This window comes from Haplochromis burtoni, unplaced genomic scaffold (assembly GCF_018398535.1).
Source record: "Haplochromis burtoni strain Fernald_Lab_line unplaced genomic scaffold, NCSU_Asbu1 Contig_47, whole genome shotgun sequence".
In the NCBI taxonomy this organism is placed as follows: Eukaryota; Metazoa; Chordata; class Actinopteri; order Cichliformes; family Cichlidae; genus Haplochromis; species Haplochromis burtoni.
The window spans coordinates 973,436-996,270 of record NW_024582408.1 but is presented as its reverse complement, the minus strand read 5'-3'; the positions used below and the strand labels follow the sequence as shown (position 1 = coordinate 996,270).

Sequence of the window (22,835 nt, the reverse complement as noted above, 5' to 3'; positions counted from 1 at the left end):
TATATATATATATATATAAATGACTTATACTATAATTTATAAACTGTAATGTTATTTTCAACTAATTATGCCACAACCAAAATGGAAATCTAATGTTCGGTTCATTACTTTGAATCTAAACTATGATCTAGATGGATTATATGATGTCTTATATAGACTGTGTCTATCTATGATAATAGGAAACATAAGGGTTAATAGTGTTGACTCACACCTGAGGAAGAGGTGCTTCAGTCTGACAGTTTTGCTTTCTGTTCGAGCATGCGTAACACGCACAGGACAAGCGCTTTCTCTCAGTCTTGCACATGTTTGACGTCTGACAATCAGTTGGTCCGGTCTATATCATATAAGAGGTATGCATATATGTATGTGAGTGTTTAAGAAGTATAGAGTGTGATCTAGCAGCTGGCTGTCTTTTAAAAAAAATTCCCTCTGGGATCCATAAAGTTTCCCTAAAGATCTTTAGAAGCCAAGCTAACGGTCCTGCGGGTCTGGATTATCACTTAGAGGGTCTTGAGGTCTTGAGGTCTTCTTCTAATCCTTCTTAAGATGAGCTACTGTGTGTGCTAAAAGGATGCATCATGATTTTTCAGAATGATTAGGCCTACAGGATATTTTGTGGCTTTAAATCTGCAAGATAGTCGTGTAGAGAAAAAGCATTCATAATGGCCAACACTTAGGTCCAAGGGTACAAAGGCAAAAACAATCATCAAGACTAGACTTATACAGTGTTTTTTGTTTTTTTCTCACTCTCGTGCTGCAGAGACTGAAACAAGAGTGATCCCCTGCAGTCACCATTCCAGCCGTGGTTGCCATAGCTGCACCAAATGACTGCAAGTCAGTCACACACATTCTTGCCCATCACGTACCCCACTGATCGTTGCCATAGCTGCGCTGGTTAGAAATTGTAAAAAAAAAAAAAACAACAACAACAAAAAACAAACAATAAAAGTAAAGGAATAAAGACCTCCCATTTTTCACAGGTGTGAGGTAGATGAGGGGAGCTTCAGGTAACCTTGATTGAGAGGAGACATGAGGTGTCAGAGGCTAGCGGTGAAAGATTCACCCCTATGGACTATTTCAGGATTTCCTCCACCTCTGGGTCCGAGAGCCACGTTGTGTATGGGGCTCCTCGGGGGAAGAGGAGGAACCCTCCAGAGGAGACGAGCCAGAGCGCTCCTCTTCCTCTGGGAGAGAGAGGTAAGGCCCGGTCCCTGGGCTAGAGGCCGAGGTAGACGCATGTTGGTCCTGAGAGCCTGTGGCAGGCGCCAGCGCCTTGTGGGGACACTGAGCCACCATGTGCGTGATGCTCTGGCAGTAGTGGCATTTCTTTGGCTGGGGGGGCAGGCCACACTCCTTGGCATGGTGATCCAGACCTCCACAGTTATAACAGCTGCAGGGGACAGAGGAGAAAAGAACAGAAAGCATGAACAGGATCTTTGTTTTTAGCTTTTCCTTTTCTTTTTCTTAAAACAGAAAACAGATTTTGTACTTTTGAATCTGCAAGCACTTTGCGGCTAAAATACAGTTAGATCCATAATTTGTTGGACAAAGACACAACTGTATAGGAGTTATAGCAGTTGATACAGCCTTCCATTTGCAAAGGCCCAAAGATAATTAGAGAAACTAGAATAATTTTAAATAGAAGGACTGTTTTTGACAATCCTTTGCAGATGGCAGTCCTGAAGCCTAGAACTCAATGACATCACCAAAGGCTGTGTGTCTTCCCTTCAGATGCTCTGCTAGGTTTGTTCGTGGCTCTTTCTGCATTCACTTTTGTTTTCAGTAAGTGAAAAGCATGTTCAGTTAGGTTGAGATCAGGTTAGGTTGAGACTTGGCCACTGAAGAATACGCCATTTCTTAGCATAGGGAAAGTCTTGGTTTGCAGTATTCGATGGAGCGTTAACCATTTGCACTTTGAAGCGCTCTCCAATCTGTTTACCAACATTTGGCTAATTTTAAACAAAGAGTATAGCTGTGTACATTTCTCAATTCATTCTGCTACTTCTATCAGTGGTCACATCATCAGTAAACACTAGTGGGTGGTAGCCGTACATGCTCATGCCATAATATTTCCTTCATGTCTGGCAAGGATCATGGTATGCTTCATATCATGAGCTGTTCTCTCCTTTCTCCATACGTTTCTCTTTCCATCATTATGACACGAGCTAATCTTGTTTTCAAGAATCTTTTTTTAGAGCTGTGCAGGCTCGTTAAGGTGTTTTCTTGTAATGTCTAATCTGGCCTCTGTAATTACCCTCATGAAGGCATCTCTTGATTGTAGACTTTGGCAGAGTGTTAGATGTTGTGAGGTTGTTTTCTTTCACTATGAAAGTAATTCTGTCGTTGTGCACATTAGTTGTCTCCTTTGGTTTTTCCGATCTGTTGATGTTGCTGAATTACCCGGTGCGTTCATTTGTTTTTAGAATATTTGGGACTTATGATTTATTTTGGATTTTAAACCTAATATGTCGTCCCTCACTTGCACTGACATTTCTCTGTGCCTCACATTTAAAATCACAGTGAAAAATACAAATTCAACACATGGCACCAACTTCAGATATGTCTGCTTTATTGGTCATGAAATAATGAAGCAACAGATCTGACCTGGACATTAAAATGCTTTATTTTTAAACAATTAATACAGTGTTATATATAATAATTTAAATAACAAATGGAAGTATTTTTAAAATACTGAAATTCTTAAGCAGTTAATGCAAACTTTTTTTGAACCCCTTGAATTAAAGCTGAAAATCGGCACACTTGATTGATTTAAAAAGGCAAAACTACAACAAATATGGCCCTACTAATAACTATCATTTCTAACATGGTAAGTATAATAATAATAACAATAAGAAGAAGAAGAATTTTTTAAAAAGAAGAATAAAGATTTTATTTCACTCTTGTCCATCATCGGCACTACGGAGTAGAAATGTCGGCTCCAACTAAAATTCCCCACTAGATGGTAGTGTTGTATATGATTTTGGTCTGGTGTGGCCGCTGTGGCATGCCAAACTGCATTATATTATTAGCTCTGAAAAGAATGCCAGCAATGAAATGGCAACAATAAAAGCATGAAGAGAAATTAGGCCAAAATGTTAGCCCGTCATGATGCCATCAGTTCTCTTTGCACTGCATTAAATAATAAATATTTTTTGTCATATTTTCTTTTTTTTAAGGCTTTATGTCACGTACAAGTCACCGTTCAGGTTTTTAATAATGTCCTGGTGTCTTAATATCTCTTGGGCAATGAAGTCTAGAACAAATGATTCTGGATTTATCAGTTTGTGTTAAATTTCTACTGCAGCAGTGCAAAACTCAACCGCTTATCATTATGAAATAACTGCTTACTGCACACATTTTAAGGTGCATCTGATTTGATTACCAATTAACAAATTGGCCTTTTCTACGGAACCAGATAAATTATCTTTACTTAACCTGTGTTCTTTGCATCCAATAAAATAACAACTGGCTGTTTGAATTAAATAAGAAAAATTTAATGCAATGTTTAATTGTTCTTTGTAAAGAAAAAGTATTATTTTTCTACAATAAATAAACCATAAAGAATATAATAGAGACTACAGATAAGATGGCTACCTCACTAAAAGCTGTGACATTAATTAAGAAAGACTTAAAGGTAGGTTTTAAGAGGTAATTAGTAAGTGTCCTCAAAACCTGGATTCATACAAGTACAGTGATCTGATAAATTAATTCGTGCAATTAAATAATTATATTTATATACTAATTATAGTTCCAATCCCGAGGTAGCATGAAAATCCATCAATTTCTTGGAGAATTTAGGTTTTAAAGTTTAAAATATTCACTCATGTAATTCAGATTTCTTGTATGTCTCAGGTCATGCACTCATTTAGTGTAATGAAAGCACAGTTTAATCTCAGCTAATTTGATTCAAATGTGTACAACACAAAGAGAAAACATTGATAGACTAAATTTCATATCAAACTGAGAAAAACCTGGATGAAGACAAAACAGCTCAAAATATTTGGATGTCCTTTAAGTTTAATATTGAAGAATGTTTTTATCACAGATTAAGACTAATGAGCTCTAAATGCTAATGGCAATTTTTTTTTTCAGGGAAATGGTTACAGATGAGTGCTTAATTAGTTTAAAGAAAATTCTGCAACAGCTGATGAACATTTCTCAACAGTTAATGTTAAACATCGACTTCTCTGCTAATTTCTGTTTGATATAAAATCAGCGCTGTCATCACTAAAGTTTTTAGCCACTATTTCCACAACCGATGAATTGTTTACTCAATTTTTAAACTGAACAGTTTTACAGAACGTGATCTGAGCAGCTCTAGAGAAAAGAAAGAAATGATCCGTTGCATAGCAGAATAACCCGCAGCGTAACCCACCAGTAGCTGCTCCCACTGACCAGCATTCACAAAGACAGAAACACACATCTACCTGCCATCACTAAATCCAAAACCACCTTGCTACCACATTAGCAGAAGACAGACACTTGACCTAACACTGGATCAATTATCCAAAATAAGCTGAATTATTCAGCTGTGTAAACCAATCAGGGAGCCTTCTCTGTCAGATACAGTTTCTTCCTTTCTAACAAATGTTTTTCTTTACCACTATTAAAAAAAAACACGATAGTGCTGCATTGGAGCACTGAAGCAACAGTGATGCAGCAACATAAAGGGTGCCAGCGCTACACTTTCTCATGTAAATGTAGCCTTGAAATCATGTGATACCTTCCCACAACAGATACAGTACTTAGACTCTACCTGGCAGGATTTGCCGCACATCAAATGAGGGCACTTTCTTTCAGTAGGAGGACAGGAGGACTCTGCTTAGCGTTTTCAAGGCACTCCCTATGGCTCCCTCTGCAGATTTCAGCAAAGCTCCCTTCAGGATTCAACTGAGGACAAAACAATTGATTTGGCTACCGCTGCATTGAGATGCATATAGGTCCAATCTACCCCGATGCTAATATAGTCTCTAATGTAAAAGCTGGCAAATTGATTTAAAATAGCGGCAATGGCAAGCGAAGTGCCCTATTCAATTCCTTATTATGGTGCACAATAACCATAGCAACAGGCATGTACCGAGGCAGATTGAATAGGTTTAATCTATAATCTCAGCCCACTCAGAAGCCACTCACTGCGGGTAGCTGTACGTATAGAATATGTTTCCTATTGCTACAGCGTAGTCTTGCTTTCTCAAAGCTAACCACAGGCACCTATACGCATTCACGTATTTCACATTTTCAGGAAAACCATGCATACGTGTGATTACATTCATGCAGACGCAAAACATACACATACATTTTTTTTTTTGTTTCAAAAATGAATAAAAACCTACCGGTCTCCCTTTGGTTTGCGTTTCTGCAATGGGACCTTCCCTTTGGGTCTCCTCTCACTGCCTGCACAGGGTCCCCCACCAGGTCCGGTCACCCGCAGGGACTCTAGGCCCTTAGAGGACTTCTTATAGGTGAACTCCACCTGCTCACCCTCCTTTAAGCTGCGGAAGCCCTCCATCACTAGTTTGCTCTGTTGGAAGAATAAAAAAGGGCAATTATCCCTTTAAAAGAGGCAGATGCTTATTGCCAAATGCAAGACACAAGAGTGTGTAGGTAGGATAACGCCCTGTGTGTTATAAGCGAGAGTATCCGACACGTTAGGGCTCATGTTTGTTGAAATTGCTTTAAATTTAATGTCAAAGCATTTGTTTCCCTTAGGTTAAAATATTATAATTTCAAGCCTATACAAAAATAAATCTTTAAAGGTTAATTTATAGGACGTTAGATTTTGTAAGAGCAAAACTGTTCCAGGAAAATGTAAATCTGATTCTTTTATAATAGTAAACCACGTCACTGAATAAGGTAGCTCGTTAAAGGCAACTGAAAGATCTCTATTATGTTAGCTTTAAAGGCTTTTTATACAGCAGTATCAGGGTGCGTTTTACCTTTGTTGGTTATATTGAATATTTTTTTAACCCCAGATGATTCATGGAAACTGACAAAGGCTATTACACTTTAATAGCCTTCAGTATGCAGCTAGACATAAAGACAGCCCCCTTCTTAGGCAGAAAATGCAATCTTTCAGTGAAAATGGATTAGTTCCTCTTTCTGTCTGCATAAGATAAAGCATTAATGTTACGCAAGCCCACACCCATTAGGTTAAATCTACACATTGAGCAGTTGCCAGATATATTATTACGTCTGCACACAAAAAGTTCCCCAATCAACTCCTTTTATTTCCACATAGCTCAAGAATCAACATTTACTTTATTAACACGGGCAAGTCCACGAGGTGGGCTTTTACACACTGCCACATGCAGCGAACACAACAAGTATTAGCAGACAATGAACATCAAGAGGCAAATACATTACTTCAAACATGGTGGATTGACTATATGTGGTTTGTACCAACTGCCGTGAAGGTTGCTCCACAGAGCGACTTATCTCACATGATATGTCCTTGGTTTACTCTCTTTATCTACTTTTCGCAGAGACACCACTTCCTTTTCTGCAGGCTTAAAAGACAAGAATGTTACACCTATACAATCTTTTTTTTTTTTTAAAGCATCCACCATCCATCTTATCTACATGATCGGAAATATTGATTTAGTTACTACATAACCACTGGACAATGATTTATGTCTTGTTGATCGCACAGCGCTGACGGCTGATAGGCACAGAATCCGTGACCTTCATGAATCGCAGCAAGCCCTGCGGCTCTTATAGGTAAACACACGCCCACATGGGCATGCAGTGTGCAGAGCAAACCTACTACCTACTATACATCAAGACCTATAAATAACACACAGGCTATCTGTAAAAGCAGTGCATGCTGTAGAGTCAGATATGTAGGAGACAAAGGAAGAGAAAGGCACAAATGATCAGATGATATAGATGTGAAACTATAGAAGAAGGAGAGAAATTGTGCACAGCAGCATTTTTCTGCAGCGACTGAGGTTACAGGAAGCTGAAGGCGCTCTATAGGTGGTTTGTAGATAGAGATGAAAACCTAAGAGAGAGGAAAGACGTACAGAGGATGTGGGAATTAATTACAAACTAAGAATAGTGTTTGAACTCACTGCACTCGGATAATTGTCCATGTGAAAACCACTGTACAATAAATGACCACTGGGATACCACGTGGATTAAATGGAAGTGAAACGAAATACATTTAATATGTCTCTGTTTCCTTCAGGAAAACAAGTATGAAAAAAAAGGAAAACATTTAACCTTGTTTCACACAGCGGAAAAAACTTCAAAACCTACCGCAAACACAAAGAATATCTCAATGTAAGAATATGCAATCAAATACATTTTCTTGGGATCTGTTAGGTCGCCTTTAAAAATTCAGGTAACACAAACTGTCGTTATTACAACACCCAGTTATTCAAAAAAATATTTTTTAAATGCTTAATAAAATGTATTCTAAAGGCACTCACATATCACAGCACTCGGTAAATGAGGGTCACGCCAAGACTTTCTTAGGATTAAAGAAAAACTTTCAAATAGATAAGAAAAAATAAAATGTCCACTCTACATTAAATAAATCAGTTTATGTTCGTTTTTTTTCTGTTTTTAAAGTAATTTTTATGCATTTTTTTTAAAAATTATTATATATATATATTATATATATATATATATATAATATATATATAATATATATAAATTATTATTATATATATATAATATATTTAGACAATTTAAGTAAGTTGCATTTTTTTTTATATTTTCCCTTTTCTTATCTTTACCTCCCTTTACTTGAACTTTATTCCTTAAAAGAATGATATCAAAGACAAACTTTGACATCATGAAAAAAACTAACTTCAGTTTCAAATAATAAAGGTTATTAGTTGTTGTTTTGTTTTTGTTTTTAGGGGTTTTTTTAGAATTGGTATTTTTACAACTTATAGTTCAGTACAAAAAAAGTTTTAGAAAGCCATCAAATTTCTTAAACTTGAACAATGCTGATATATAATTATGTTATTTCCCTGCGTTTTAATCTTTTTTTTCATTAGAGATTTTTGGATTTTGATTTTTTTCATATATATTAAACACAAATTAGTACATATGAAACATAAACTTTTACCAAAAAGCTATTAATCTGGATTCCAAAGGCCTCTCTCACAATGAGTAATAATACACAATTTTTTTCTTTACTTTTTTTATATAATAAAACAATAAATAGGTTTTCAGTTTAGTCCTCAGAAAATATAGATATATACACGGAAGAGTTGTGACTTCATATTTAACCTTTTTTAAACAATTCTTTCTTTTTTTTCCCACATTTGAACATTTCAACAATTTATTCGAAAGAGAAAATCGCCTTTTTTACCATTAAAAGCAACATGTCCAAAATTCACTCATTCATTCTTCCTCTGATGTCCTGCTTGTTTCCCCCACTGCAGTAAGTGAGACTTACAGCCAAGGCCACTCTGCTTCTAGTCGATTTGTGATGGAAGACTCATCCATTTTGGGCATTCAGCTATTGGATTTGGCTTTGAGGAATAGATGAGAATCAGGGAATGGAAATGAGCAAGAGGAAAGATTATGCACCACAGATGCAAAAAAGGGAATAACACAGAAGGGACGGTGAGGAGAGTCACAAACTAAGCAAGCAGCATCACGATCAATCTCAGAACATTATGTTACAAAATAATAATAGTAATAATGTTAAGATTCCATATTCATTAACCTATTCTTTTATCAAAGTTCTCTGCTCATACCAGCAAAATAATCAACCAAATGAGAAGCTACAGCCGAGCTATATCCTGGTCATTCAAATGGAAACACCAATTGATTTTATAATTACCATCATTAGACCATCTGAATGGCTAAAAGGCAGTTGTTCAGCAGATATCAGTAAAAAGACAACAAAAGGTTGTGCCCATCCCCCATGAAACACAATATATTCAGAATAATGATAAATAAACATCAGCTGGTCTCTAGACTATGGCACACGAGCCCTTCCTCTTCCTCTCCTGTCTTCAGTCCAGAAGCAGCTTGTCTCTCCAGGTCAAAGTTGAGTGGTTTGTCTCAGCACTCTACCCCCCCCTCTCCAACTCACTCAATTCCCACAATGCACCAGTGAGGAAACCACACATCCCCTTTTGTTCTGTAGAAATGCAGGAAAACACACATAGACACACACACACTAAAATCTCCTCCATATAGGTTATGGCATCATATTTGTGTCAGATACGTTCTGACGCGTTCACTCGCAACAGCTCAGTCTCTGCAATTACGTAATAAACTGCAGCATATGGATCTGTATATACATGTGTGCCTCCGAGCTGCTCTATGCATGTGTAAGCGTGTGTGTGTGTGCGAAAACTTCGCAAATCAGAACCTGCAACCTGAGTCCCCTCCTCTCAAGTGACCTGGCGGGTGTCCTGACCCGTTTCAGTTTACGCAAAGAGGTCAGGAGAGGGCACGGCTAAGGTGAGGGAATGAAAGAATGCCAAGCAGAACGAAAAAGAGAGAAGGAGAGCAAGAGAGACTCTAACACAAAATGGGGGAGTGGCTTAGCACAGGGAGGTGGATATGGGTGGGAATCTGGAGGAAGAGGAGGACAAGGGTGGGGGGTGGGGGTTCATGGAACTACCTCCACCGCATTCTGTTCAGCTCCAATGGAGGAGCAACTCCTCATCAGTGGCTGGAATTGGGGGAGGCCAGGAACAAAACCACCATTTGATCAGGAACCCCACAGGTCAGCAGGAGAAATCCTGAGGTCAGTGGTATAACCATCGTAGCACCACCCCCAGCCTGCTGGGAAGACCACACCACCACTCTGTGCTTAAACTTAAGGGTCACCAGCAGCCAGCACCTTGCCTTAAACGGAAGAAACCTATCCAACAAAAAGATCGAAAGATACTCTAAAAGGGCTTGATTATGCTTGCAAGCTTCCTTATGTGTAATAAATATCTTTAGGTCTTTATGCATGTTACCGTACATATATATATATGTGTGCGTGTGTGTGTGTAGGAAAGAGCCAGAGATCAATATTGACACTGACATCCTAGATAGAAATAGCCCTCCTTTTCATCAGCCGGCCCTCGTCATCACCAGACCCAGCAATCAATACAGGAAGCTGTAATGTGAGGGGATGGGGAAGCAAGAGAGAGGAGAGCCACCATCCTCCACCAGCCTCTCTCCGAGGCGACCACCAGCTATGGAATGGCTAATTATGGGATGCCTTAAATCAGAGGTGGAGAAGGGTATTGTGCTCGTTTCTAAGAGGAACGGGAATGTGCAGAGGTGAGTGAGTAGAGGGAGATGGTGGTCAACATGTGGCTTGGTGTCACTGAGTAGCTTTTAATACACAGGAAATGCTAAGTGGATAAAGCTGGGCTAGATCAGCTCAGATGGACATAACCCAACAGGATATATATAAACCAAAGAAGAAAGGGAGAGGAAACACACACACACACACACAAACATGCCAGTGAAAACCACCAACAGAGCCGCTCTTATGTCGGTGACACCGTAGCTCTCCTCAACACATTGTCATTAGTGGCTCTGACCTTTGAACCTCGCCCAGCCCCCATCAAACAGTTAAAAGCCTTCATGTTTCCCCTGCTTCAAATTAACAACATCCAACACCCCCGATTATGACTGGGCCAAATATTTGATCTGGGGAAGGAAGCACTAGATCATCCTGGTACATTTATCAGCATGAGAGGGGGAAATGAACCTCACTGAGGTGACTGGTGATAAAGCACACAGCCTGCTAATAACTGCACCTATTCAAAACAGAAACAGTCCAGTGTCACTGCAAAGATTCACTGCCAGCCATTTAAAGAGGTGTCACTTTCACAAAAGAACAAATGATGGAATATATCATAAATTTAAAATGACAGAAATCATTTTTAAAAGGTTTGAATTTTTCACATTTTCTTTTAGGAAAAATGATGGATCAATGCAAACCTTTCAAACCTTACACGTGTACATTGGTAGTGCATACAATTTGAGTTGCAATCATTATTTAATTGGTTTTACAGTTGAATCCATTTACAGAGGCAAAAAACAGCAGCTGTCTTTTTTTTTTCTTTGTATGCTTTGGCACTGAACTCACCCAATCTAACAAAGTAGACAGATGATGATGTAATGCATGACAAACATGACACAAAAATGAGTGCTGGTTATTAGCTCGGATCTGATGAATTCTAACATGAATACAAAGAGATGAACATGAGATAAATGTAGTCAGATGTTTAATTGAGGGATTTTATACATTTTATTTACTATAATAGCTCTAATCTTTATCATTATTTTTTTATTTGAGCCTTTGCAACAACTGTGTTTTTACATATAAATTGCTTTCATCTGTCTCTCTAGCAATTTTTAATAGAAATTTGACTATAGATTATCGCAAATTAAAACTGTTTCAGGCAAATCTCTCCACAAGAAAAGCTTTTAAACGTCTGTTTACACATGTTGTGTCTAAATCTAACTTTTATCTATCCTTCGGAAATGTAACAGTTGTTTTATTAATTAATTAGGTCTTTGATGATTATTATTTTTTTCCTTTTTGATGCTTTTCTTTGTCATTTTTTAGGACAAAATGATCAATGGAGAAACAAAGTGCTAATAAATAAAAACAAATTGCAGACTGTAGCCCTTAAAATCTATCAAGCATTGCATAGAAGAACTGAGCAGCCAAGAACATTAAATATTAAAGAAAGAACTAGAAAGAGCCTCCTGGAATTTTTCATTCCTGGTAATTAAAAAAAAAATAGATTAATTAAATGCTTAAATCCTTAATCAGCTCATACTGACATGACCAGCGGAACTGCTGCTCTTTTTTTTATTGTAGCCCTTCTGTGTCTACTCCATCACCCTTCCAATTACCAATCAAACATCCGCTATATGCGGCCAGCTCCTCAAAAGGAAGTCACATGACTTGTCTTTCTTCTTCTTTTGCTTTATTTGATGTAAAGACGGGAAGGGTGGCGGTGGTGTGGGTGAGTGGAGTGGTGTGGCTGCAGGAGACACAAAGCCTGATACTGGCTATCTGCAGGCAGAGATGGGTGGGGCCTGCATGCCAAACGGTGACACGGACCAGAGGTTAATCTCACTAGGGGCCCACTTTAACCTCACTACACAAAACACACACACTCTCTCTCTCTCTCTCGAGTGCGCACATGCATGATCAAAAACCTAGAACATTTTTCAACGGATCACACGTAGGCATCGACAACCTGGTGGCTGAAAGCAGAAAGTAAGAAGTGCTCACACACACACTCACACACACACACATTCGTAAGGGATTCATAAACTCATGGGGTTTCAGGAGAATAGCAACAGCAAACTGTTCAACATTTCAAACTGATTACCGACAAAGGGCAGGCAGCACCCCCAATCCACTAAACCCCTCGCCTACCCTCTTGCCTTTTTGTCTTTAAGAAATTCCTCTTTTTAAAGAATGCCCAAGGAGAGACCCCCCCCCCAACACACACACAGACACACACACACATAGCAAAAAACACTCAGCCCAGGTAGAGAAGTGGTTGACACACAGAGATAATGTAATAGTGGAATCACTAAGGAGAGAGTGAAGATGCTTAATTACTCTCTCACACCTTCCGAAAGGAAGCGATCAGATAGGAGCCGTGATGAAGAGGCCTCCCAGGAAGAGGCCTCGTGCTCTGGGGGGTGGGGGGCTCACACTAACTCTCTCTTTCACACACACACACACACAAGCGCACACCCTCCCTCCTTTACCTCCCGCTCCACCACTCGCTCGTCTTTTTCCAACCTCTCACTCATGTTTTCCTCTTGGACTACCGCCGTCCCCAGCCCAGCACCCCCACCCCTCACCCACACTTTTTTTTTTCCCACATCCCTCCTCTTTCCCTCTCTTAAGGAAACTCCTCCTCTCTTCCCCCCTTCCTCCTGTCCTCATGCTCCCTCTTCCCCTCCCTATCTTTCTTACCTCAGCTTTTATCATGCGGATAGGGTCAATGTTGTGCAAGAATAAATCGGCATCCTTTCTGATAGTTTTATTTCAACAACGACCCTTTTACCACAAACGTGTAAATTAATTCATAACCTTTGTTTTAAGTTGGTTTGATTGTGAGCTTGCCACTGATTAAAAATGACAAAATGCATCCTAAAACAATTATTATGGCTTTAAGACTTTTAAATAATTTTCTACTTAAGATATAACAGGCCAGATCTGTATTCAATATTTCCAAATCTGAACATTTCTTTTAAACCTGGAAATAACATCAATATATTCAAATAGCTCCAGGCTGCTAGCAGAGAGACAGAGAGGGTGGAACAATCAGAGAGAATGAGTGACCGATTTAATACGAATGCACGAGTGTGAATCCTTCCAAAGAAATCACGGGGTTGTTTGCATTTATTATGACAGCGTGTTTATGAGTGCACGATGTCTTCCCCTTTGTGCTAAATGACAGTCGTGTCACTGTGAGCGCGTACAGCTGCCAGAAACACTGGGACACCAATGATCGAGTGTAAACATATGATTCACTGAATACTATAATTTAACAAAAAGCTATATTAGGAACAATTTGGTCCCCACCATCCTCCCAAAATATGAAAAAACAAATGAATGAAAGAGAGCAGCTCTGCAAACATTTTCATCTATACACCGCCATCATCACAGTACCTAATGAGCCTTTCTTGCATTGTGGATCTAAATATTTTTCCTATGTAAAGCAACAGTATACCGCACAAGCCTTTTCTGCCTTATAGGCTACAAACTACTGAGACACAGTGTTTTTGTTAGACTCCTGCTCAGCTCTTAAGACTGTTTCCCAGAGCACACCTTTATTCACCCTTGATGGCCTGATCCACTCCTAAAACATCTCTGAGCAGCAGGGAAGACAGGAGTCTGGAGCGTATGGACAGATGCAGTGCTTTCAGTCGATGAAGCCACAATGTGAACGTATCAATCAGAATCTGATAACATAGTGCTGTAGTCATCCACTTTCCCGAGCTTGGGCTTGTTTCTTGCAGGCGCAGTAAGAGCGCATGAAAACATCCACATACATGTAAATGTTAACAAAAAAATGTAGAAATACATGTCAGGCTATATTATTACGTGCATGCGCATGAAGCAAAGCTCAACATATTGTTGTTATTCACTGAATGTTTTTTGCACTTTACTCCAGGATTTTAATCCAAATATTTTTATAACTCTCGATTATCACGTTTATAGCCAAACTAAATGCACTAAACAACCAGCTTTACCGCTGTCAGAATTCAATGGCAGTGAACACATTTGGTCAATCAAATACTGCGGACAATTTGAAATGTACATATATCTATTTTATTATTTTTTTTGTATTTATTTATTTATTTTTCCATAAAAACTGAGCTGAATGCAGCATAGCTCAGAGAGGTGGAAACTACCCTGCTGGTGCAGAACACACTCAAATGCCATTCAAAAAGACATTGGATAGCAAACCATGTGAAACTGTGGTCCCACTTTCTATTTTTAGTCTGGCATGCAGCTTGAAAAAAACATACTGTAAGTGTTTGAGTTACATTATATATATTTTTTTACCTAAATAAACTAATCCCTTTATGCAACTATAATCCATATTTCCCAGTGCTACTAATTTGCCTTATAGTAATCAGTGGAGTCATCTTTTCTACAATGAAGTGAGAGAGTGTGTCAAACGAAATGGCAACAAAAATGCCTCTCTTCGTCATCTGTCCTTCCTCGAGAATTTTAAAGGCACTTTATAGGACCGTAAAAAAGGGCGATTTAACGGAGGGAAAGGGGAGCTAAAACAAGGGAGGACTTCACTGCTCTTTGTTTTCTGTAGCAGTCAAAAACAAGGCCTCTGAAATGAACTCCATGCACAATAAATCAGCAGTACACGCGGAGGGAGTGGGAGGGGGACACACAGGCCGGGCTTCACGTCACCATTCGGTATGAAAGTAAAAGGATGTTTCTATAAACTGCACATACGGTTCAAGTACATCAAGCAAACAACAGCACTGAGCAAAATCCACCTTCCCAGAACAGAGCCCAGCAGTGAGTTAAAAAAAAACACGCTCTCCGACATGTTAGCTGGCTGGATATCAAGCAAGCTCTGCTGTCCATTACAGGGCCAAGTGTGAAACTAACCGTGTCATATCCACACGACATTTCTTTCCTTTCCCTTCACAGGGAGAAGCAAAGGGAGAGCTAAACGTGTGCCTCAGAGGAAAACTTTGTGTGTGTGTGTGTGTGTGTGTGTGTGTGTGTGTGTGTGTGTGTGTGTGTGTGTCGTTTGTTTGTTTTGGTTTGGTTTTTCCTGTCCCTTAAGCATGTGGACAGCATGTTGTTACACAGTAACGTGTCGGGCAAGGCGAAACATCCGGATGATACAGTGTAACTATCGCTGTGAAGAAGAATTAAAAAGGGGCCCGAGGACAGCAAGATGGGATCTGAGGTAACAGTAGCATTTTTTTTTGGCAGAGGAAATAAAAAGTATTCAATCATTCGTCGCTTTTCCACGCTTCTTTTTTTTTTTTTCAAAGAAAGGAAAATCCGGATGAGGCCAATGCCCACCACATCACCACGACGCAAACGCGTATTCCTCTGTGCTTGTGTGTACGTTTTCATCAACTTACTTGGTGGACGAAAACATCCAGAGGGGGGTCAACGGGGCTCCCTTCGCTGTTGGTCATTGAGATAAATCCAAATCCCATCCGGACGTTGAACCATTTGCAGAAGCCCGATCCCGACAGGACCTGAGGTCGAGTGCGGTCCTCCTCCTGCTCGGCGGACTTGGCGGGGTCTTCTCCGCCACCTTTACCCGACCCTCCTGTAGAACGAGCGGGCAGTACAAGAGGCGAGTTAGAACATTTTGTTTGTGCTCGCAGACACGCCGCTCAACACTCACCGCCCTGCGTGCATACACGTTTATATAAGTTTAATGAGCTTTGTTGCGTAAAAAAAAAGAAAAGAAATAAAGAAAACTTCTCCAAGAAGCGTGAGGGGAATCCCCTCCACTTCAAGTACAGGCTATGCGAAGTTCAGGGCCGGTAGAAATTTCCTATACTATTTTTCACATGTCACATAAGCGAAGAGGGACGCGTGGTGCTGTGAACCGATGTGCGTCAACCAGACATTCCCTCAACCGAAAAAAGGGGGAAAAAAGTTGTTACTCCATGACAGATGAATGCCTCTGATTCGTGCACAGGCATGCTCAGTGGTGTAACTTGTGGAGGGTTTTTCTCGTGCATCTACAGCCCGCTCCTGATGTGGAGTTGCATGCTATAAGGGGAGGAAAAAAGGGGCAGGTGTACACATGGTTCCTCGAGCTTTACTACTGGCTTGAAAAGCATATACGCTCTAACAGTGGATCTATCTTAATGCTGCCAGACGTGGTTAGATGTGGTGCTCGGCAGTGTGGCCGGTCAGGCTTTATTTTTTATTTTATTTTATTTTTTTAGGTTTGGAACAATAATCACGCTGCACCTTGCCTCCTTCTCCCTTCTCGCGCGAGCTCACGTGGAGCAAATATATGTATATATATATAACAACAACAAAAAAACTAAGAGCAGAAAATAGAAAATAATTGCAGAATAACCTTCGGCCATGTTTCCCCGCGGACCCTCTGCGCCCAAGTTGCAATAGAGAAGCTTCCTCTGCGAAAACGGGCTGCGGTAGTCACCATTAATCCGACATCCTCGATCCCATCGGTCACCAGTTTAGCTCGCATGGTACGGCGTGCTTTCTGCCTTTTGATATTTTTGTCATGTCTTTCTCTCTTCCCTTCAATCCCTTCCTCACTCACACCACCTCTGTAGCCTACTGCTCTACCCCTCTCTCTCTCTCTCGGTCGCTGCCTCTCTTACTCCCTCTCTCGCTCTCGTCTTCGCTCTCATTCGCTCTCGAGCTGGCTGTGCCCGTTCCCGTAGTGAGAACACGTGACTTTGTCAATTACATGCTTTCTTGCTTCTCATTTCTGTCCCAAGATTCAAAGAGGAAAATGGGTGTGTGTTGTGGGGGGGAAACTGGACTCGGAACCATCAACAGCACGCGCCCAATAGTTGTGTAGATCATAAAACAACCCACGTCCACTGTGGGAAGCTGCAAGCTGTAACGTGTGCTATATGATATGCTATGCGCTGCAGTGCACTGCATGCAATGTGTTTTGTTGAGGTCCTGTATCAAAAGGGGTTGGTGTAGCTACATAAGGCTATTATGCACTGAGATTAGATTAGATGATTGGATGGGATTAAATTACATTTTAATGAACTCTGCGGAATAATAGGGTGGCCATGACAACAGCAAAAACACACACAAAAAAAACAAGGAAATAATGAATCAACCAATTACAATCAAAAGCAAATGATGAAGTTAGGCCCCTAATGGGTGTAGCTGATTAACCTACAGATTTGCAGGCTTGTTTTCATAGATCTTCCCATCATCACGTGGAAGTACAGCAGTGTGTCCTGTGTGGCTTTTGTTTGTTTTTTTACTTTGAGTATTTTGACTCATAAAAATTAAGTAAATTCAAAGAAAATCGTACATGTTTAAAATATGTTAGTGTACTGTTGGTTTGTTTAGACCTCCACAGGGTGACAAAAATAGTGTTAAATGGGTGAAAATTCACACATAAAGCATCACTTAACAAGCAAAATTCATCAAAAAAATGTTTCTTAATTTATTTTATTTTACTGCTTGTTTTTTGTCGATTTCTATTACTGTTTGCTTGTTTGAATCTCTTCTCCAGACCCTACTATTACCAAAGCCAAACTCTAAAAAGATTTTCAAGACAGGGTTAACTTTTCTACATTTTATACAAAGTAAACACAGCACCATTAAAATACGTAAGCTTATTACAGCCTTTGTTTGCATTGCACAGCTCACTTCAGACTTTCACACCAGTGTATATTCAAAAGGGTGAAATGCAGCTGTGGCTTTAACAGAAATAACATCCAGCTATGCTAAGAAACCTAAACCTGTTTTGCTGGAAACTAGAACTTGTGAATTTTACAAAACACAGTGCAAATGATCATTTCCCACTTTCATGCATGGACATGTGTTTGTGCTCATGCTCCTAACTCACAACCAGTTACCTCCCAGTATCATAGTGGGCACCAGAGGAGAGCTGAACTCACAGCTTTGGAATGTGACTGGAAAACTGACAGAAAGCAAAGCAGATATTTGTAAGTCTTGAGCCTCGTTTGTCATGAGGATACGTTCCTTACCAAGATTAGTTCTGTCTGTTTCTTTTTGAGCGGGGGAGGGTCATTTCTTTTTGTTTTGTTTTTTGTTTATTTGGGGGGGGGGGGGGGGTATAAATGCTTTTAGAAATACTATGAAGCTGTCAGTAAAGTTTGGAGCTGAAATTGTTAAGTCTTGTTTTTCCTTCTTCTTCTTACAAAATAACTTAGTTTGAGTCTTAAAGTTCCACTTTTATTCAAACTTAAAGAGATTTTTGTGGCATTACTAAGCTTCCTTAAAGAGAACTTTAACACAGGTGGCTTGTATCAATTCAATATGCTTTTTTTAAATGGTACTGTTAAAACACAGTATGTTTAAAACCACAAAACAAACACAAAAGCTGGATTAAATCAAGTTTGAGCACATTTAAATTCCACTACACGTCTTACTTCCTATTCTGGACATGGTTTACGTCCAACAGCATAGATCACTTAAGAGAAGAATAGCCCACGGAGCAGATCAACAACAAGAACAAGCCCATTGAGAAACTTTCCATCTTATCTCACTTCTGCCTTGGTGGGACGTTTCTCGAGGGGTTATTCGCAAGTATGAGGAAAGAGGAAAAACACGTTGGAGGAATGAAACAACAACAAGCCTGTCTCCACCCACCGACACTCAAGAGCCCACCCTCCGGAATTCGCAAGCTTTGCCCCTACCCCCAATCCGTCCAACCCAGCCCCCGCGCACAAGGCCTGTTTTTGAAGATGCTTGTAGTGGAGGCCTCCTCAGCAGCCATAGAATTACTGTGTGGGTCACAGGATTGGATACCACTGTCAGATGTTATCCACTCATTCATATCCTGACAGGACCTTTCTGATTAGGACAAGTCAGCGGAAAATACCGCAGTGCAGCTTACCGAAGTGTGCAAAAGAATGACAAGGAATGATTTAGATATGGGAGGCTCTGGTGTGCCTGTCGGTCAAAAGAGGGAACTGAAAGAGCAAAATGGTTGTTAGTGAAGATTTTATGGTGTGCTTTAAACCTGTGAAAAACAAATTGATTCATGAAATGCTTGTGAAACAGCCTTAACGATTGTAATGGTACAGAGGCACAGAAAAACCTGTGAAAGTAAAGCTTTGCAGATGTTCTAAGTAGTTTGTTTTCATAAACGACACAAACTAGAATTCCTCACATATAGTTGGTTTTCAACTGGTTTTAAACCTATGTCCATCTCTTTTATACTTTTCTTTATGCAGATTTATGATTTATGAAAATTCAGATTTTTCTCAGTTTGATCGGTTGCCTTCAAGCTTCAGCAGAGGAAAGTTTTCAACATTTTGTTTTTTCTCAACGTCCTTCTGATGGAGAAGTTAGAAGGCAGCTTCTCATTTGACAGCGTGACAAAACAAAACAAACAACAACAACAAAAAACCTTAAAGTTCCTACATCTGAAAAAGTGACATGGCCCAACTTCAAACTTTGTTTCTTTGCATTAGATGTTTGTTTTATAGCTGCCACAGATCCACAGTCACGCCTTTTGTTTGCACTTATGCAACAAGATAAGACTGTTTTGAAACCTCTTTTACTTTCAGACCTTTTCATTATATTTGTGGCGATAAAAAAAGAGAAGAACACTTTTCAACTGAGACTTTGCAAAGACATCTACAAACTGACGTATGTTTTTCTTTTCTTTTTTGAAGATTGTTTTTAAGCCGAACATAAAACTTGTAACAATCTCTGCACTAGTTGTTTTGTCATGCTACAGAATAAGATACATTTTTCACACTCATTTACATTTATATAAGGATCTGTACTTTTTCCACTTCTATTCATGAAGATGAGCACTGAAAATATTTCACATATTAAGTTCTACAAAAGGATCTTCATGTCACATCTGTAATATTGCTAGGAAATGATCTGTTTCTGAAATGAGCCGAGCAGCTCCTTGTTTGCAGACGACCTTCGTTTTAAAACCAACATCACTGTTTGTGGGTTTTTTTTAGTTTAATATCATTTCTTATGATATGATCAAATTTTAGTACCTCCCTACATGTGAAAAAAGAGAGCTGACACTGATAAAGAAGAAACTTTGTGGGGGAAAAAAGGTTGAAGAGCTAATTCTTATGTAGCAAACTACATTTTTAAGACAAAGCGACTGCATTTTTTCCATTTATTATTTGTTTGAATGCAAAGCAGGAGCAACCCTTTAACCCATTTGTATGTCTTTTTACTCTCTCTATTTCCATAGCTTTTTCCATACATGCTGTATCTTTATATCGATCTAATCCCCGCCTGTTCTGTGGAGCGCTTTGTTGAACTGCCCGATTTTTAAGATGTGTGAGTTGCTGAATGGTTTTTATTCTTTCATCACAACTAGCGATGAGAGGGGTGATGTAAAAATTTGCCTCATATAAAAATAAGCTGTTTTGGAGAAGTGCATCTAAGGTTTTTGTTCCAATTTGAATGTCACAATAGTCTCTGTGAGACAATGCAACATCATACAAATGAGGCTTCATTTATTTTCAGTACAGTCCAATTCAATATGGTACAATTTATATATGATGTTCAGCACTACGAGTACAAATTTATCATGAGAGCAGAAAAAAAAATGGCATAATATGAATCTCTGTAAGGCCTGCAATAATTTCAGGTGTAGAATTGAGAAGCTGTGTCTTGGGTTTGTTTTATTTGGCTTATTGATAAGATTTGCATAGATATATTTAATAAAACAAATGTAATATTTTTAATGGATTAGGCTTGTTTGATTTATTGTTCTTGTTGCTTTATTTTCTCAGTTAATAGCTCTAATCAGTGGAAAGAAATGTGTGCATCCAAGCTGCAAACTATAGGATCTTAAGAGCATTTTGTTTTCTTTTTTAAATAAAGAGAGATTTTTTTTCATTTAATTGTGTTTTGGGGGTTTAGTGAAAACCAAGTGGAAGTCACATACCAGTACATATTCTGTTTAAATGCATCTTTTATAAGCCATCTTTTAAAACCTGTTCAAATGTTAATTCATCTGTATTGCTTTTTATTTTTAAGCCTGCAAGGAAAGATCAGTGCAGAGGCTCATTTCGATCTTCAGTTGTCTTAGATGAACTATATATTTATGAGCACATGCAGATTCCTGAGTTGTTTGAATACCAACTTTCTGTGCAGACTTTGAACTCCCTCTCCCCAGCTAACCTCACCCAACCCCCACTCTTCACCAAGTAGGCTCCCAGAGGAAACTTGCATTTTACCATGCATTGCTGTCAATGCAGTTCAAAGGGTTCATTGAGTCCCTCTCTCTTTTCTCTTTTTCTTTTTATGTGAGGAGGGGGTTGTTTTTTGTCGTTTACCTCATGCATTCCAGCTACCAATCCTTCACTTTTCTCTATCGTTTACAAGGATGGATAAACAGTGTTGGCAGAGCGGGGTCATCTCCCCTCAGGGTTATTTTTAGGACCAGAAGACTATATGCTTATGGAGTGTTTTAAGAGAAGAAGAAAAAACACGCCAAGAAATGACTTTTTTTTTTTTCTAATTTTCTCATCTAGTTTCAAATTCGAAGCACAGCTCACTTTAATTTCCATCCCTGGATGTTGGTGATTCTCTGCAGACAAAGAAGAATTGATATTTTTTTTCTCATCCATTCATCGAATATTTTCCTCTGTTTTCTTCACAGATTTCGTTAACAAATATTTAGACTCAACGAAAAAAAAACATTCACACAGCACAGAAAAGCATACGCGTATTGTGTGGTTCATACTTGACCACAGGGGCAACTCAAACACTTTCCCTTCGTTTTTCATGCTTCAAATCGTAAAATACGATTTTTTAAAAACCCCGTTCCATTTAAATTAGGATTGGATATTTGTTCACTGGAGGCATTTTAGTGCGACTTTCAATTTGATACACTTCCAACAGCCATATTTTTTTTTCTTTTACCTTTTGGTCTCAGGAGATGAATTTCCCGTTTACTTCTGAGGGAGGAAGAGAAAGAAAAGCGACGAAAGTAAACTTTATGGGCGGTAAATCACGTAGTGGTAGTCTAACTATCCGGCCAAGGCTCCTGCACCGGGAGTAAACAGGGTGAAAATATCTGAATGAAATATCAGTGACGTCAGAGAGAGCGAGAGGAGAGGGGGGAGGTTAGAGAAGAAGCGCTTGTACCGCCGGTGCGCCAAAAACTGCGCACAATGGGGCCACGCATCTATATCGCATTCTTCCAATTTATTTTTGGATTATTTTGTCGTGTTGTTCTGCGGGGCTTCAGCGGGTCAGTATGACTGTTTTTTCTTGCTCCTGGATTCACTGAACCTTCTGAAGTTTTAGTCAAACAAATGGAGAAGCTGAGCATCCACCCACAATGTAATCGATAGATCTGCTAAACCAACGCTAATACTCCTTAAATATCATAATATAAAGCTTAAAGTGGTTAACGGAGATCCTGTGATGATGGATCTTGTTTGCTTAATTGCCGTTTTCCGGTTTCCCCCATGTATTGAGGAAAGTTCCCTTTAAAGACTTCCAGTTGTAGTTATACAAATAACTGTGTAATGCGTAATTTCCCTTAAAACAAAACGATAAGCAATCTTTTGGGTGCATTTGTGCGCATCTTTAGCGTCAAATCGGTTTTGATTACGTTTGATTAAAGAACCAATCCATCAAGTCTTCACGGTGGGTAACGTCGGTCATTTCAGGTCAGGGAATGGTAGTGGGAGGGGGG

At 39.3% G+C, this 22,835-nt stretch overlaps 1 protein-coding gene across 1 annotated transcript; it reads right to left on the bottom strand.

Annotated features, from left to right (window-relative positions):
* Nucleotides 1-29: 29 nt before the first annotated feature.
* Nucleotides 30-16,823, bottom strand: lin28b (lin-28 homolog B (C. elegans)). The gene is made up of 4 exons (XM_005921602.2): nt 16,542-16,823; nt 15,580-15,773; nt 5,334-5,521; nt 30-1,390 (listed from the first exon to the last, which is right to left on the bottom strand). Exons 1-4 carry the CDS (start codon nt 16,549-16,551, stop codon nt 1,078-1,080), a joined length of 705 nt encoding a protein of 234 aa, XP_005921664.1. The 5' UTR covers nt 16,552-16,823; the 3' UTR covers nt 30-1,077.
* Nucleotides 16,824-22,835: the final 6,012 nt, after the last annotated feature.